This window comes from Larus michahellis, chromosome 9 (genome assembly GCF_964199755.1).
Source record: "Larus michahellis chromosome 9, bLarMic1.1, whole genome shotgun sequence".
NCBI classification, from domain to species: domain Eukaryota; kingdom Metazoa; phylum Chordata; class Aves; order Charadriiformes; family Laridae; genus Larus; species Larus michahellis.
Window position 1 is genome coordinate 43,741,465 of NC_133904.1, and position 17,883 is coordinate 43,759,347.

At 44.3% G+C, this 17,883-nt stretch overlaps 1 protein-coding gene and 1 long non-coding RNA gene across 6 annotated transcripts in view; one reads left to right on the forward strand and one right to left on the reverse strand.

Moving 5' to 3' along the window:
* Positions 1-6,258: 6,258 nt before the first annotated feature.
* On the reverse strand, positions 6,259-17,585 carry SLITRK2 (SLIT and NTRK like family member 2). 4 transcript variants are annotated; one of them, XM_074600351.1, is made up of 2 exons: positions 10,694-17,585; positions 6,259-9,701 (listed from the first exon to the last, which is right to left on the reverse strand). In XM_074600351.1, exon 2 carries the CDS (start codon positions 9,656-9,658, stop codon positions 7,091-7,093), a length of 2,568 nt encoding a protein of 855 aa, XP_074456452.1. In that variant the 5' UTR covers positions 9,659-9,701; positions 10,694-17,585; the 3' UTR covers positions 6,259-7,090. The 4 variants fall into 4 exon arrangements, with proteins under 4 accessions (XP_074456452.1, XP_074456454.1, XP_074456451.1 ...); XM_074600353.1 differs by having other exon boundaries at positions 12,200-12,598; XM_074600350.1 differs by having other exon boundaries at positions 12,184-12,597.
* LOC141748389 (uncharacterized) overlaps positions 10,358-17,883 on the forward strand; it is a 38,416-nt gene continuing 30,890 nt past the window's right edge. Inside the window, exons 1-2 of one of the 2 annotated variants that reach the window (XR_012588980.1) lie at positions 10,358-10,676; positions 12,112-12,272. This is a non-coding gene — a long non-coding RNA (uncharacterized LOC141748389). The remainder of the gene's footprint in view (positions 10,677-12,111; positions 12,273-17,883) is intronic. The other variant, XR_012588979.1, reaches the window with a different exon arrangement.

The window sequence follows — 17,883 nt, forward strand, 5'->3', positions numbered from 1 at the left end:
ACATCTGAATAGAAGCAACAGCTCAGCAGAATGCGGCAGGCGTGATGGGAGCAGTAAAGCTTCGCTCACTTGAGTGGATCACTGAGTTTCTCAAACTCTGAGCGTTTCAAGCCTCAGCTGCCCTGGTGCTTGAGGAACTTGGCTCCTCGTGAAAGAAGATGAAGGAAAAACAAAGACTTAGCTGAACATATTCCATTTGCCCTCCATAGCAAGAGTACAGTCAGGAATAACCAAGAATTAAAATTTAGCAAAGATATCATAACCTTGGGATTCCAAGCAAAACCAAGCAATACTCCTACTCCTAGGAGTAGGAGAGGTGACAGCTGTTAAGATTTTGGCCACACTTTAAGCCAGAAGGTCACATCATGGAGTACTCGGACATTACTGAAAATCTGATACTTAGTGACGCGGGTATAAACCTGGGAGTATGCTCACTTTGGATTTATGTTGAGTAAGCATTCAGCCTGGAAAACTCCCAAATGGCATTTTAAGTGCTGGTAAGAGGAAATAACCCCTTTTCTCTCTCCTCTGCCACTCACACTTCGTAAGTTCAGTGGCTGCCCTGGTGAGATTCTTGTCCCGGGTGCCACGGCCAGGCGACTCCACTGGAGCGGCTCAGGTGTAAAGCTAGCAAAGGTACTCTGCATCTACACCTGAATCGCTCAGATGTGACGGTACCCCGAAACCTTTAAAAGCCTCTGTGACAGCTTTGCTTCAGAATTGTGTTTGTTCTTTTGTGATTAGAAGAGAATTACATGTAGTCATAGCGTAGTCATTACATTTTCACAGTTCTCTCAGATTTTTCTGTTCATTTTAGCTGTCCAGCTAAAATACTGGCATGTACCAAATCAGTAACAAATCCCTGGGGAGAAGGAAAAAAGTTCATAGCATGGGAAAAAACTGCCTCAACTCCAATTCCTCTGCCTCTCAGACGAGAGGCTCTCAGAACAAAAATCAAGACGTCTTAAAATAGACTCTGTCATATTATCGGTGATCTCGAGGGGATTTTTTTTCCAGGCTTTTGTATGGAAATGGGTCTTATCTCAAGAGGAGATAACTGCAACAGGTCTATATACATTAGCTGTGCCTTTTCCAATGCAGACAGCATTCTTAAAATGGCTGTACTGCCTCCTACGCAGCAGATAACTGGTGCCTAACACTTCAGGCTTTGGGGAGCAATGCACGAGCAGGGCGAGGAAAGGAGATGCAAGGAATCTGTGTTGCTAAGACGCAGCTCTGTACTTGTTCTGTCACCATAAAGAATCCTGATGACATATTGCAGGCATTTGGTGATTTTGGTGTTATTTCTGTTATACTGCCAATACGGGTTTACGTTATCTCGCTTTCTGAATGGTAGTGCCACCTTCCTTTTTAAGATCAGCAACAATGTTTTGCATTGCTTTTGTTTTGCAACTAGCCGCATATATTGATCTGAAGAGTTTGCTGAAAAGTTGGTTTTTACAAAGGGCCTTAGAAGTTGAAAGACTATGGCGTTATTTACACAAATGGTAAATTCATTGTATTTTTAAAAATAGAGATAAAAAAGATTTGGAAATACTGCAACGAACTCTGCTCTTCCAAACTTCATCTTGATTACTTTTTCAAGCACAGGGGTAAATTACCATTAGCAGTGGTAATTTAGATGCATGCACAAATAGGGTAACAATCAGAGATGAGAACCAAATTCTGAACACTTCAGTTACCTGAACATCCTTAAAGGTAATGGAGGTGCATCTGGCCTCTAATTTCATCCCTCCAAATGTTTAACAGCACGTTACAAAAGCCGCTGCTGTACTCAAACGAGAGCCCTCTGTGTTTATCATCTCAGGAAGAAAACCAGTTTTATGATGTCTTGTTTTTCAGACTTCACTCATACTCTTGAGTCTATTCGGTCTTTAGAATGACTGCATCTCCGATTGCAGCTCCAACATTTCTTTCACTCAAAATGATCTATTCATCTGTATTCATAAACATGTCAATCTACTGGTTCAAAAAATCCAACCAACCCTCCAATAACAAAAAAACAACAAAAACCTTCTCATTAATCCACCTCCCTCATTAGCTAGGATTAAAAACCTTAGTCAAAATGATTGGCCTTGTGCCCAGAAAAGCTATGAGATCAATAATCCAAACAGACTTAATGATCCTCTTACAAAAGAATAACTTTTGTACTTCTCTGACAAAACACTTTGAAAAAGTGAAGGGAAAAATACAAGAAATGTCACATCATCTGCATAAGTTAATTTATCTATTGGTTTGGAGTTGTACGGTTGGGGGAGGGACTTTGGGGAATAGGGTTTTTTTTCTTCTCTCTCTGTTAAATGACATTTATTGTCTGCAAAAACAGTAATATGAAAAATCATAAACTGTATCAGTGATTAGCCTGTAAAAGCCTAAGACGTTTCATTAACATTTCCAGTATCTCATTTCACTCATGAGCAGTTTAAAATTATGGCATTTGTACTCCTATAAAGATCAGTATTCTTTAAGACTTTTATTTACGCAATTTAACTTGTTGGTATCCTTATTTTGACACTACTAATTACAGCTTCTAACTTTCAAAAGTTTGATTTTTATTTTACAAACTCAAGTGTTGATGGGAAGAAAAAGAAAACCAAACTCAATCCTACTGTATATCCACAAGGAACATTTCTGTCATGGACAGAACGGAAATTTCTTGGGGGAGAGACGGGTGGACACTCAGCAGACCAGGTATGTCGCATGTGGGTACGCTAGAAAATGATCAGGCTGGGCTGACTGCAGCTGCGTGGGAATTAGCTCTCTAATCAGTGCTCATCATCTAGCTTCTCTACAGTTACTGGAAAAAAGCAGGCATATCTGTAGCCCAATTGGTGCCACATAGTTTGGGAGGGAATAAATCACCTTTGAACTGCCTGATTTTTGCTGTTTACTCCAGAGACCCCTACACAACCAGTTTGAGTCTTAAATTTTAGTGGCTAATTTTGGCAAGATCAGCCCACGCTGCAGGCAGCTCACTGAAATTACAGCAGAGTGGGATGCGATACCAGTAGCTTCGCACAGCTCATCCATTTGTTCTTACTCAGAAATGCTGCTTGCATAGCCAGGGCTGGCACACGGGAAATCCTGCGTGGAAGCTGAAACGCTGTTTGATCCTCCTCTCCTCCGCTCCACGAGTGGAAGGGGGAAGAGCTATGCAGACGTATTCTCCAGCGTATTCACCACTGGGATCGGTTGCCTCATTTCACATGGGGCTACTCAGCAATGTCACAGGAGGAGGTAAGGGCTGAGCTGTCAGTGGAGCAGGGACATCACTTCCCTTCTAGGCTGAAATCGGTCCTCTAGAGATAGCGAGAGAAGAGAAGGAGAGCCTAGGGGGACAGATATGAGGGGAAAGGTTGGGGCGTTACGTGGTGAGGGCTTGAGAAGCAGATAATGGAGGTGAGGTAGGAACTGAGCAAATGCTGGAACCCAAAAGGATGAAATCTGATGGAAGAGAGAGGCTGCAGAAAGGAGGGCTACCAATGGGCATTTGGAGTGGCTCTGCAGCAGAGCTGAGAACCCAGAGAGATAGAAAGTACGGACCCTTTTGCAAAAAGTGGCACTTCGTGGGGAAAAAAAGGGGAAGGCAATTAACCTGTCATCTTCTGGGTGTGTTCTGTTGCTAGCAAAGCCACAGCATCGTCCCAGATGTCTGTCTAGGAACTGTAGGGCAATCTGGGCACACTAGTGTAAGGTTAGCATCTCTCCCCATTTTGCCATTGAAGTTACTTATTGAAATCCAGTTTCTAAGATCGTTGCTAAACTTCATGCTTACAGAGAAAGATCTCTTCAGAAATGTATTCATGCATTGGAAGTGTACTGCCCCTCATTTTCACTGGAGATAACTGCATAGTTTTAACAGCGCTTCAGTCTGCACCGCTGCTGTTTCTGTAAAGGTCATTATGTCCACTTTCACAAAAGGAAACTTGTGAAGAAAGAAAACTATATTTGCATCCCGTTTTCCTGAGGAAAAAAAAATACTTTGTTAACCTGGTTACGTAATTTTCCCCGTTCGACTTTTCAAACTATGAAGGAAAATTTTTTCGGACTCATTATCAAGCCATAACTCCGGCAAGCAGCTCTCCCCTAACAAGCAGCAGCTTCCAGAACTGCACAGCTAAAGAATTGTAGAGACCTTCCACACAGCAGCTGCCGACACACTTTCCCTGTTAAACAAATCTCTTTAAGTGTAACTGAAAAAAATCTCCTTCTCTCTCACCTAGACACACTATGAAAAGAATTTCTTAATAGATGTCAGCTGAAGGATTTAAAAACAAACCTAAAAGATCTACAGCAATAACGATTTTTAAGTTGGTACTGGTGAGGCAAAATAAAATCTAGTCACTAAATAAATTCCACTAGGAAAGCTAAGGAAATGTAAAGCAACAGCAACCTCTGTAAAATATGGCTGTGCTACCAAAGCAAACACGTTAAGACAGTCTGAGACTGAAACAGTAAAAATAAGCAAGATAAAATTACTAAAAGAATCATTTCTCTACCTCTTGTTTGCAAACACTAGAAAATTGAAAACATTTTTGTAGGAAAAATCAGCAGTTTTCTGAGCAAAAACCCTGTAATTGGTTCTGGTTCACTAGAGAATCATAAATAATAATATCCTAGCTGCAAGAGTGCCAGATAAAACATGGTACTTGCTTTGCAGGCAATACTAAAATCATACCTAGAAAGAGTTAATAACTTTACTGTAAAATAATACTTATACTTTTCTTAAGGTTTCAGTAATAGATGCTTTTAATTACCCAGGGAAAGGAGCCATAATAAGACAATCACTACTGGAAGCTTTCGCACAAGTACCTCACTCAAAGATGGATGCTATTCCAGTCAAACGTTCCAAGTTCAACTAATGCGATACCATTTCGCCTCCTCCTTCTTGAAGTGAGACCATTTTGAAGACTGATTCTGCAGCAGTTCATTGTAGCACTTCAGTTTTAAACCTGATCTAATGAACAGCCATAGATGCTATGGACTCTAAACATAAAGAATTGACATGTTAGCATATTAATGTACTCAGATGTCACATAAATCATTAGCAGACAGTTTACTGAATGACTCAGATAGCTGGCAATATACACGCAAAGCCTCTTTAGCTCTTAAATATAAAGCAACTTCCTTTTGGCAAAGTCCTGATTAGAACAACATTGATTGTAGTTATTTATAGCTCAAATGCTATTGCTGAAAATTTCTCAAAGTTGTAGATACTGTATTATTAACTATAGTAAAGCTCTAAAAATCAGTCAGCAGAGGCCACTTCAATCTCCGCATGATAATAAAGGATTATTATGTGCAGTAACCTATTTATGAAAAGGAAACAGTGTGCTTCTTTCAGACTCCATCAATTGCTTTAATAAGGAATTGAAAAGCCTGGCCTACTTTATATGCAGATCACCATCCCAGTTGCATAAGGATTTACAATAGACAAAACAAAACTGTTTTTGTTGTAAATAAGGGCTGTTTGTTTAAATGGCACAATAATGTTTGCATCTAAAAATTATTTAGAAGCTAATAAGGCTTAATAAAGTTTGACTGTGTACTTGTTAATAAAAATGGTTTCAATATTCTCCAGGAAGGAACTGTAAATCGAAGGTGATAACGCAAAGCTTGAAGTAAAACAGGCCTGAGTTAAGGGGAAAGGAGACGACTTACTGCGTTTGTTCACTGCGGGGCTTAAGAAAACCAATGTTGAGAATGGAATTCAGTTAACTTGAAACGTTTTATAAAATTTAAGATAAGGAACTTAATTGTACTTTTCTCTGGTAGATTAGAATTATTGCAGTATTACTTTTGCTTTAGAGACTGAAAACTTGACGTAGTTCAGGCTCCTGAAAGTTAGTGTGACGCACATACTGATTTCTGCTACCTCGAGTTGGAGGGCTCCGGAGACCCAGGTTCAAATTTTACTTTTGGCATTGGTTCATTTGCCTGTATGTTAATAAATTTAATGAGGTGTGGGATGACCCCTGCTGGTGTCCCTGCTTATTAAAAAAAAAATAAAAAAAAAAAATGTATCTGGCAGGAAAAGGACATGTTAATTGCAGTCCAAAAAAGTTACAAATATAAACTCTGTCACAAAATGTATAAAAATACCTAATTTGATGCATAAAATATTATGAGTAATGTTCTCTTAAGTATGAAAATAATCTTAAACCACTGAACATTACTGTGTTAGAGCTGCAACGCCACATATTAAGGAGGACATTAATTGTTCAGTTCACTGTGATATTATGTTAAACGTCTTTTATTAATGAGCTGTTACTCCCAGCTGAGGCATTTGATAACCTCTAGTCCATTGCTAAATCCTCTCAGTGAATCACTCTAAACAAACCTAGAGGGAAAAAATACCCCAATAATTTACATTTGAGTCTGTAAGGTCCTAGAACTAGATTCATTTAAAGAAGGGCACCTTTCCTAGAAATCAAACCTTCTGATTTAATGCAGCTGACATACAGATCTATTTTACAATTTTTTTTTTAATTTCAAAAATACAACACATTAAAATAGGTTCAATTTATCAAAGCTAAGAGCAACAATTAAGTAATAATGTACTTAAAGTGCAAAGGCACTTTAACACAAAAAAGTGACGCCCAGTGGCTATACTTGGTAATTGAAACAGCAGTACTGTATATTATTATTTACAAAAGAAAGTCATAGTCCAGGAAAAAAAGATCTTTGGAGATCTTCTACATAATACAATAAGTTTCCACTTTGACATGAAAAGAAAAAAAAAAACCAACAGAAAACTCAAAAGACCCCCTTCCTCATTTCCTTCAATTAGAGAAGAATTATGCAAGATCTATTACAGAAACATACATTTGCAGTGACAGTTCCTACAGAAGGGTCAAAAGGAGAGAGAGCCAGAAATAACTTAAAGGGAACGTTGCAAAAGCAACACCATCTCCCTGCTATGCTGTAAGGGTTCCATTTCTCTCTCACTCCCTCTCTAATTTAAAAAGTGGAAATGTTGGGAATGCGACAAATGACATCAGCACTGAGTTCAGACTCAATCAAACGTGATGCTGAGCTCATTTAAAAATTTTGTCTCCCACCTCCCCCCTCACAGCTGACTGATTGCAGTTTGTTTTTCCAGAACTTCGAGGTAGTCTGGTTCTGTTTGTAGCTTTCCTTGGAGTAAAGGATGCTCGGGTTTAGACTGTTCTGCAAAATATTTTCTGGGAGTTCCATATAAAACAGTTTTATTTATCCTGTCCTGGTTTTGGCGTCTTGATTCATATGAAGGGGCAAACTGCCTTTTGGGTAAGGTGCAAAAGTTATAATGAACTAATCCTCCGGCGGGGAGTTCCTTGACCCTTTCTGCAATATTTTGATACAGAAGCTCTGGTTCCCTCGGCGAGGATTGCTTTTCCAGTAATTCAGCTGCACTGATTGTAAATGCGAGACTGGTGGGGTCTTCCTTTTTGTGGTCAAGATTGCTATAGCTAAACTCATGGAGATTCCTGTAATAGGCAACTGGATCCCCTTCCTTTTGCATGTAGATGGGGTTTTGGCACATCTGTCCAACAGGAGGGGGAATGTAGTTATAAACATGTCCTTCAGTTTTATCGTGGGTCTCGGTGTTGTAAGACCCATACTGGAGCTGAAATGAACTTATATCTAAGTTGTTTGCGCTGCTGGGCATGCTTTGCACCCCCTTCCGGCGCTTAAGGACAAAGACAAACAGGCCTGCCCCAAAACAGACTGACAAAATAAACACAACCAGCAAGCCTAAAATTAAGACAGACAGCGGAACTTCAGTGTGTATTTCCGGGTAGGAGCTGGGCGAGACACCAAGGAGATGGGGCGTATCTGTATTCATGGAGAGGAGAGAAGAATCTGACAAGTTGGGGTTCTCTGGGCAGATGGCTTCTTTGCTCAGGAATTTCAGATGCTCTCCGGAGTGCTTGGTGGGAGACTCGCATATGACTTCATTGATAACTACAGGGGGATTTGACTGCTGGTTGTTCTGGTTAGTGACTTGCTCTATCCAGTTCCTCAGCCCCAGGATGTCACATGTGCAGTCCCAAGGGTTCTCCTGGAGGTCTATCTGAATTAGCGCCGAGAGCTGGTCCAAGACTCCTCTCACAGGCAGGTGTGAGAAATGGTTGTTTCTAAGGTTGAGTCTGGTGAGGGAAGTGCCGCCAAAGACGTTGTCAGGCAAGGATCTGAGCAGGTTGTTATTAAGAAATAACAGATGAAGATTACTCAGAGTATCAAAGGTGCGTGGCAGGATCTCCTTAATGACATTGTACTCTAGGTAGAGATATTGCAGGCTGTGCAGCCCGTCGAACATAGATGGGTACAGAATCTCAAGGTAGTTGCCATTAAGATAAAGTCTACGTAAACTTGTGAGGTTTTTAAAGGCACCTTCTTGTATCACTGCAATTCTGTTATTTCCTAGGTGTAACAAATCCAGAGAGCTGTACTCTACGAGATCAGTTCTATAAATGACTTGCAGATAGTTACTGGTAAGATAAAGTTTCTTTGGACTGGTTGGCCTAGGGTGGAGATCGGAGATGTTACTTATCTTTTTCTCTTGGCAGTTCACGTTTAAGCCGTTGTCTGAGCTCTGTGAAGTACAGATGCAGCCAGCTGGGCAGGTGATGGGCACAGGAGACTTTGTCTGGTAAACCATGATAGGTCCGAATATTTGTCTGTCTTTCGACACAGTGACACGGGGTGTGGGGCGGTTCCTGGTTTTGGGTGGCCGGCTGGCTTTTGGGGCTCTGGTAGGATTGATGGCAGAGTTGGCTGTGGGCGATAGCCTCGAGATGTGTGGGTCTGAGAGGACAGGGTGTTTTTCCCTCTGGTTTGAATCACTGGAGCTTTTCCTGGGGCAAAGATCTTGCCTGGTGAGCTGGGTCACATCTTTCCCATGAAGCCTGAAGGGGGTTTCGCAGACTATCTCACCCACGAACACGGTGATGGTGTCTAGCCAGGCCTTGAGTGGCAGTAAGTCGCAGGTGCAGTTCCAAGGGTTCTCCTCCAGCTGGATCTCCATGATGCCTCCGATGTGCTCCAGAACACCAGCAAAAGGCATCATCTTCAGCCGGTTGCCCCGCAGGTCCAGGTGAGTGAGAAGCACAAAGCGGAAGACATTGCTGGGCAGGGACAGCAGGAGGTTGTCATTGAGAATCAGCACTTTGAGCTTGTTTAGCTTGCTGAAGGCCCCCGCCTCAATGGCACTGATGTAGTTATAATCGGCCTGCAAGTACTCCAGACTCTCCAAGCCCAGGAACGTGTCCTCCTTCAGCACTTCCAGCTTGTTGTTATTGAGGTGCAGCCTCTTGAGGGTGCGGAGGCCGCTGAAGGCCCCTGTGCGGATCTCCTGCATGTCGTTGTTGCCCAAATGGAGGGTCACGGCATTGGAGTAGTTGACGAACTCATTGGGGAACAGGCGGGTCAGCGCGTTCCCGTTGAGGAACAGCTGGTAGATCTTGGACGGTGGCGGCAGGAGGAGGCTGACGGTTGTAAATCCTTTGTTTTCACAATTAATGTTCAGCACGTTCTCCTTCTCCTCACAAGGGCAGCGGCTCTTGCTGCAAATGTCTTTGGCAGGTTTGCGACTCTCTGTCTGCGAGATCCCAGCCACTGTTAACAAACTGAGCAACCAAACACCCTTCAGCATCTTTATGCGCCGTCGATCCCCGCTTCAGTACCTACAGTCAAACCTTTTGAGACAGGTAAGGAGAGAAAGAAGAAGTCCCCAGTGAAAACGGCCAGGAGCGGAGGCTGCAAGGGGAGGGCAAAGCAGGTTGCAAGGTTGGGGGCTGGGGGGCGGCAAGGCAGCCCTTTGCGAAACTCCTCTGAAATCCCCCCCTCCTCCTGTTCCTCTCGGAAAGCGCCTGCGGAGCTGCTGTGGGGGGAAGCCCCGTCGGGGAGCTCTCAGAAAACCGGGGTCCCCAGCGCCTGCCCCCGCCCGACCCCTCGGCGGCCGCCGGCAGAGCGGTCCCTCCCCGCCCGGCCCGGGGCAGCCCCCGCTCCCGGCTCCCGCTCCCCGTCCGCATTTAAACCCGGGTGGTGGAGAATAAATGACGGCAAACCCTCCCTGCCCCCCTCCCGGCAACAGGGCGCCTCCGCACCGCGCTCCCCTAGCCCGGCGCTCCTCGGCTCCTACCTGCTCTCGGGGCGCCCGAGGGGGCAGCAGGGGCAGGGGCCGCCGCCGAGCGCCGCCGCCGCGTCCCGGCGCCCGGCGGCGAGAGGCATCGCCCGCCTCACGCCTCAGGTGGAGCCCGGCGAGGAGCCGCCGTCCCGTCCCGTCCCGTCCCGTCCCGTCCCGGCCGCGGCTCGGCGGGGAAGTTGGGCCGGGCGGGGGGGGGGGGGCGGCGAGGAGCGGCGGCGGCGCCGCTGCGGGAGCGCGGGCAGCTCCGGCTCTGCGCGGGGCGCGGCGCGGCGCGGGGCTTTTGCCGGCTGCCCCGCACGGAGCCGCGCTGACGTCACGCCGGGGGCGGGGGGGACACGTTTTTCCCAGCCCCCCTCACCCCTTCTGTCTCCCCCCACCCGGCTCCGTCCCCCCGGCTCCCGGTGGCTCTCGCAGCCGGCTCCGCTCCCGGCTCGGCTGCGCATCGCCGGAGCGCTCTGACAGCACCTGCGGCCGCGCCGCGCCCAGGACAGCGCGGGGACCCGGAGCCGGGGAGTGGAATAAGGTAACAAGCGGATTTACCTGGGTCCGGAGGATTTTTTTTTAGCCCCGAGTCCCTAAATCCGTGCCCTCAAAACCGAGAGCAAGTCAAGCAGCTTCTTCGGCAGAAGCCATCCGGCAAGCGCACACACACACCGCACGCACCCCACATACACGCACGCACCGCACACCACACACGCACCGCACACGCACAATCTGGCTCTCGGAGCAGGGGTGCTGCAAAACCCGGATCTGGCATCAGCATCTATCCCCCATGCCGGTTGCAGCAACTCCTTTCCCCACATTGTCGTGCCGAGCTCTCTCCAGCGCGTTGGCGTTTTCTACACGTTCGGGGAAGTTCATCCCCTTCCACCAAACTGGGCTGGCGGGTAACGGCAGTCGTGTGCCTGCATCCCTCCCTCCACGCTCCCGAAAGCCCACCCGAGTGCTGAGCAGCTAAGACCACATCTAACCTGATCGTTCACACTGGCTAGACTGGCCCCGCTGCCAAATTGCTGTGTTACGGTATAGCCTTTGGCTGCATTTAGAAAGAACAAAATGTTGGATGTGGGTTATTGTGACCTCGCTTAAGCACCATGCCCTGGGCACAGATCTGTTTGATGGGAAAGGATTGCTGCTCTTGATCTTTATCTGTAAGGTAAAACTTTGGGTTCACAGTGGGAAAATAAAAAGACACTCCACAATGAATTTTTAAAGTGCTAATATGGCAGGGTGCATTATTACCAGTTTTTTATAGGGAACTATAAACACTTCAGTCTTTAGAGTGTAGAGGTTTGCTGCCAAAAGAGCGCTGGACTTGGCAAAAGTGGTACTGTCATCTTGTGCTATTCTTTAGCCATTAAGTATCAGAGCCCCCATTTTAGGAGCAGCAGGAATCTATTTTCTGTTCTTACAGGGTTTTGAGATCGGAAAAGGTAGCATGCTACAGCAGCCAGCGCAGATGCCTTTGCAGCGCTGCCAGGTAGCAATAGTGCTGGAGTTTGCATTTGGGATTGGAGCAGCTGCAACTTCCCTACCTAAAATTTGAAGAGGTTGTGGAAAAAGCAGGAGCATCCCACACTGGAACATGCTTTTGGTGTGGTGCTGCATGAATTTCATCAAGATTGGGATTCTGAAATGCACTCAGAGCTGCTCCATTTCTAACTCTCTTTATGCAGCTGAATTCAGGAGCAGAGATTGTTAAGATCAGGCAAGATGTATGTAGCAGGTCTGGGGTTTTACAACACCAATACACCAACAGACAGATTTTTTTCTACAAGGTTTTTTGCTTGTTTTCTGCTTTAAATGTTAGCATATGGTTTTGGGGGAGCAAAACTGAGCTAGCTACAGAAATACCAAATCTTACTTTCAGACCTTTCTAACACAGTCTAGGGGCATAAGCCTAAAAAGAGAAGGTAAAAGTAGACCCAGGTTGATTTTTTTGTTTTGCTTTTCTGAAGGGAGGATATTCACACGCACCTGCCCACACTGACACACAGACGGAGGCGCGCACACGTTGCTAGAAAACCTACCTTTAGCGCATCTCACCTGAGCAGCCCTGCGCAGCGGAGCCAGCGCTCACAGGGCTCCCTGCAACGCACAGCCCAAGCTGAAGGCAGAAGTAAGTCCAGTGCATCTTCCTCTCATCTCACAGCGTACGTTTGTTTCGTGTCCGTGAGTTTCAGTGATGTGTTTGGTTGCTGGTGAGCAAGGATCATGTCCTGGAATTGGCTCATGGGGCAGCGTACACTGTCCCGCTTGGCCCGTGTTTACTAGAACGTAGGAAATGTGTTTGTGGTAACTGCTGACGCTGCCCGGGAAGGGGAGGTGTACGCATGGCACGCCTCAGCAGTAATTACCAGATTCATGTGGGATGGAAGGAACAGCATGTTAGGGGATTGCAACAGTAATACGACACAGAGATGATACTGATTCTATTACACTGCAAATGCACGCATATAATAACCACTGTTGGAGGCGGAGGAACAAGGATTTAAAAAAAAAAAAAAGCTACAGCTTTTTATTTAGGAATAAAGTCATGATTTCTCAGCATGCCTGAAGTGTTTTATAATCCCTTCAATTAAAAACACAAAGTATAAAAGAAGAGCTATTTTTTTGCCACCTGTTTTACTGCCTTTTGATTCTGCATGTTGAATGCAGGAACATTTTCAGGCTGTGACTATCTGGGAGCCTCCAGGAATGGAAGGCCAGGAGGCAGGTTGATACAGCAGCCTGCGAGGGTTTGGGAAAGCTCAGTGTTACACCTGATTTGTAAGCATTGTGAAGGTTTCTTTTTTTTTTTCCCAAATACTTTGCTGTGTTCCCTCATCCTCCTTTTTGGAGCAAAGTTATGAAGACTGAGTACAGATTCATAAACTTAATGTCAACCTAGATTATAAGGCTTACTGGCACCATTGTGGCTTTTGGATCTTGCATAACCCAGGCCATCAGCTAAATTGGAATTAATTCCTGTTTAAACTAGATCATACTTCCTAGGAAAAAAAAAACAACAAACAAAACAAAACAAAAAAATGAAAAAATAATAACGTATCCAGACATGTTTTAGCAGTTGCCTACGATGAAAATCTGCCATAATGTTTGATAAATTGTTCCAGCAGCTTTCATCTCCCACAGGTAAAAAATTGCGCGTTCTCTGCAACTCTGCACCTGGCTACCTTCAGTTTGAGATTTTTGTCCTTGTAATATCCTTGTCTGCTGGCTTAAGTGCCCTTAATTATCCCATACCTGTTTCCCATGGGGGCACTCCCAGACCGCTGCAGAGCAAGTATGAACTAAATACTTCACCAACTTCAAACAGTCTGTGTTCGCCCTATGCTGGTGCACACACCAGAGCAGCTCTTGGCTCCTGCATGGTCCTAAAGCCACCACTTGAGCTATCTGCTGGCAGGGAAAAATAAAAGTCAGACCATGGCATGAAGCATAAGCACATAAAATTTGGCACAGATCATTACCCTTCCTGCCTAGTGCACACCATGCTGTTGGCCTTCTGTGACAGCAAATATCAAGGAGCAGAATAAGTCTGGAAATGCGGAGATGATTTTCTCTCTCCACATTGTGTCTTCAGATAGAATCTGAACGCTACTTATGCACCTTTACTTATCAATTTATATAAATGAAGAACATATCCACCAAGTCTCATGGAATAAAGAAAAGAATGCAGCAAGAAACTAAGCAAAAATCTCCGTGAATTGGATGGAGGGCAAGATTTAAGTTTTACTGATAATTAGAAACTGTCAAGGTAGCCTGGGTGCTGGTGGTGGGTAAGGAGGGATTTATTTGTGTTGTATAAATAGATGCCAATATTGATTTTTGTGAACAAAACATGATGACTGATGTGGTGAAACGATGGGAATTTATAAACGTAGGTATTTAGTGATCTCATGTGTTCCTCGTTCTGGGATCCTGAACTGCATAATACGAGATGCCTACTCCATGTCAGCTTCTGGGGTTCGGAGATAATCATTGTTACTATTCAACAAGTTCCCTACATTCTTGCTTTCCAAGGGAATATTTCTCTGCATGCCTTTGTGTGCCTATTTGTAGCCGTAGAAATTCTCCCTCCGTGAGTATGTATGTTTTTGGACTCTTTCCTGTACTGTAAGTGGGATATTTTTGTGCCTCACTTAAAAGTAATTATTAAGGAAATAAACAGTTTCCAGATTTAGCAGTGAGCAGTATGCAAAATAATTGTTACTTGTAATCCAAGGTTTTATTTCATCCAGCAGCACTGGAAAGCATGCTGTAAAGGAGACGGTGAAAGAGGAGGCTCTGGCTTTTATTTTCTTTCTTTGGGCAAGCGATGGGCAAGGGATGAGTGACGGAGGGTGAGCGTGAAAGACCAGGGGAAAGGAACTGGCAGGCTCTGCTCTCCGTGGCCCTGGCGTCCATCCCCGCTCGCCCGTGCTGCCCAGCAACAGCGAACTGGTGCGATGCGTGCCCGCGAGAGGCAGAGGAGGGATGTTTGTGACGAAGTCTCCATGGAAGGAGAGCTGGTGGGTGCGCCAGTCCGTGGGCAGAGGGGCACTGCTGAGTGACAGGGGCTTCTGAACGCGTGGTACCTACTGACCTGCTGTTTGCAGGCGGTCAGGAATGGCCTTTGCTATTACCCATAATGAATTTCCTTGGTTTCGAGATGCATTTTTTAGCTCCGTTTCCCCCAACCATTCAAGCATCTGGAGAGCCATGGGCTACTTCAGAATGTTGTTTACTGACACTTCATGATTACCTACTGTATACATAGACGAATTCAATGAGCTACGACTTAAAATCAACCTGCTTTGTAATTCTTCCCTCAGTGGCTGCTTCCTGCATGCACTCAGATCCTGGCCAAGGGTACATGTTGCTGAGACCCATTATCTAATTTCAAGATAATTTCTTGCAGAGAGACTTCGCCATGATTTCTTTCAGTGTATCTGGGGAAATCTGTTTTGTAACAGCACAGCACGATTGTACACAGGTGGTGCAAAACACAACAGTAAAACTATCAGTTTCTGATTTTTTGTATCATTAACATGGAATCCTAACTCTCTTAAAAATAAGAAGTGAATTTTGTGAGTTATAATACCAGTAATATTGGTTCCAGCAGGAAATGAGATATAGAAGCTGTCAGCCTGAAAGCATCCCCGGTAGCAAGTGCGCTGGGGATAATGACAGACTTACCATTAGGTAATTAACAATGCACTTTATTTTAGCTTTAGCCACTTGTTTTTTCTTTTTTGCATGGAAAAACAAATCTCCCCTCCCCTTGTGTACACACACACACCTTTCAGCATAGGATCCAGCAAAGTACTGTAAGACAGTTGATATTTATGGACGTGTTCATCCTGTTCAGCAAAGTAGTATGTCTGATCCAAAGCCCTTTGGTGTCAGTGGAAGGACTTCTACGGATTTCAGTGGAATTTGGATCAGATCTTTGAACAAATGTTTGACTTAAAAGAATGCACTTAGGTCTTATTGAGTGGGTTAAATATTTTTGGAAGTGCTTTATTTCATCATGTCAATGGGTCTTTTTCTGTGATAGGAACAGCGAGATGAATCTTCCTGATGATAGATACTCTGTGATGACATTGCCGAGCATCAAGAACAAAAAAAAAAAATTTTTTTCCATGCTTAAAACAGCAAAGGATTTACTGTTCCTTTCGTTTCAAATGAGTGAATGCCTACAGGAATATTTACCGCTACCATTTATAAGTGCAATTTTTCAAATTTCCTCGGAGTCATAATCTGCGTGTTATGTATTGTGAATCTTTTAACTGGAAGTGTCCCATCGTGCAAGCGCAAGTGCACACAAGTGTTTTCAGTTGTTCAGAGGGTCTTGTTGAAATTATCAGGTCTTCTTGCTTTACTGAATGGACATGCCTTAGTAATGGGGCTCAGATTTGCATAATGCAGTTGAGGTATGGGTATGATAAATGTTCACTGTTGAAAGTCTGGTGGGTTGATGCGAGAGGTTTCTTCCCTTTATTTATTAGTGGTAAAAGAAACATAATGAAATCTCTCCATATCATTATTTTTATGGCAGTAAAGTTGAAAGAATCCAAATCCCACTGTGCTAATGACATATCTAGCAATAAGTGAGAAGCAGGAGCAATGGGTGAAATTCAGTCCTGGGCAGAGGGCCAGCCCGGAGTGATTCATCATGAAAGCCCCCAATTAAGACCTCAAAACAGGGCCTAAGTGGAACTCCAGTGCCCTACGCCTTGAGCTGGCTTTCTGCAATGGCGTGGGGGGGAAAGTTCCTCCAAATGAATTATTCATCATAAATAAAGCATTCTATTAGTTTAGCCTCTTTTTCTTGATTCCTTGAATTTATTTAATTGAAATTACTCACCAAATAATTTCTATGAATAATCATGGCCTGAGGATTATTTTTGAGCAGTTCACAGTGAGCATTTCATATTCCACATTCGGAATGAGAGCTGTGTCATTGAGTTGTCATTATGCACAGAGGTCACATATTTCTGATTTTGCTCCAGAAAAAAAATGAGATGAGCAGAAAAAAAATCAGTATTTTTTCAGAGTCCGTGAGTTCCCAAAAATTCCTTCCGTTAAGTTAATTCCATGAGATGTTTGTGAACAGTTTCTGACTGAAGAAAAATTTGGGCAGTTATTGGCGTTTTTCACCTGGTTTCTAAGAGAAACGTAACTGTGCTCTATGTATGTGTATATGTCTGGCTGTCAGCCGAGGACCCCTCCCTTCGCAAATATTTCGAACCAGATTTGATGAAAGGCGGTGGCCATTAGGGATTTTAGTTTCCCACTTCTTCAACGAAAGTAAGTGACTGAGAATTGCCCCAGCCAGCGCAAAGATTGCAGCCTGGCCTCATCCACTGTTATCTATCAGAAAAATCCGCGTCAGACTTTGCCTCAAAATTGAAAATTTGTGTTTTGGCCGCTCACCCAACTGCCCGTCGGGAGCAGGGAGGTGGATGTGCTTGTAAGCATTTGACTTGTTGTTTGCAGGCTCCTGCGATATCAAGTAATAACGCATTGGAACAGCCCTATGGTTTGAAAACGTTTTCACTGCAGATCAGACGCGCACCGTTGTTTGTAGGGCTGTTTCAAGGTCTTTTTTCTGCATGGGCTCAATGTGAGTACTTCACCGTGTAAAGTTACGCAGGTGCAAAAGAGGTTGCGGGACTGAGATGGTGGTTTCTGGTGTCAGAGGTGAAGGTAGTTTATGGCTTGTCACTCAACACAGCGCGGGCCAAGAAGCCGCCTTGAGTCGACAGGAAAGAAGAAATTACACTGAAAAAGCAAGCAGTTTATCTCTGCAAAGGGGATGTAATAAATCAGGGGGAGAAAAAAAAAAAAAAAAAGAACAGTGATGTAGCTTTTAGGAAGAAACGGTTTCTGTTCTGGTTTTCCAAGGATAGAAAAGTTAAGTCTCTGAGAAATAAGGACTTCTTTTTTTTTGACTAAAGAAAAATACTCCCTGCTTTCCTGCAGTCTTTCCCACATCGCTTTAGCCAGAAACTTTGCTGTCTCTGAGCAGTAATCATTTACCTGAAAAATACCCTATAATATTTCTCTTTGTGGAGGCCGGTCGGTTACAAATAGTGACTTTGAAGCGTGATGTATAACTCCAAATGGCATGAAAAGAAATTGATGAGACGATTAGAACTTATGAGAATGGTGCTTGCATTAGTATGTTGGGGAGAATCACTTAGATTAAAGAATTCCAAACTCCGGGGAAACCTTAAAATTTATTT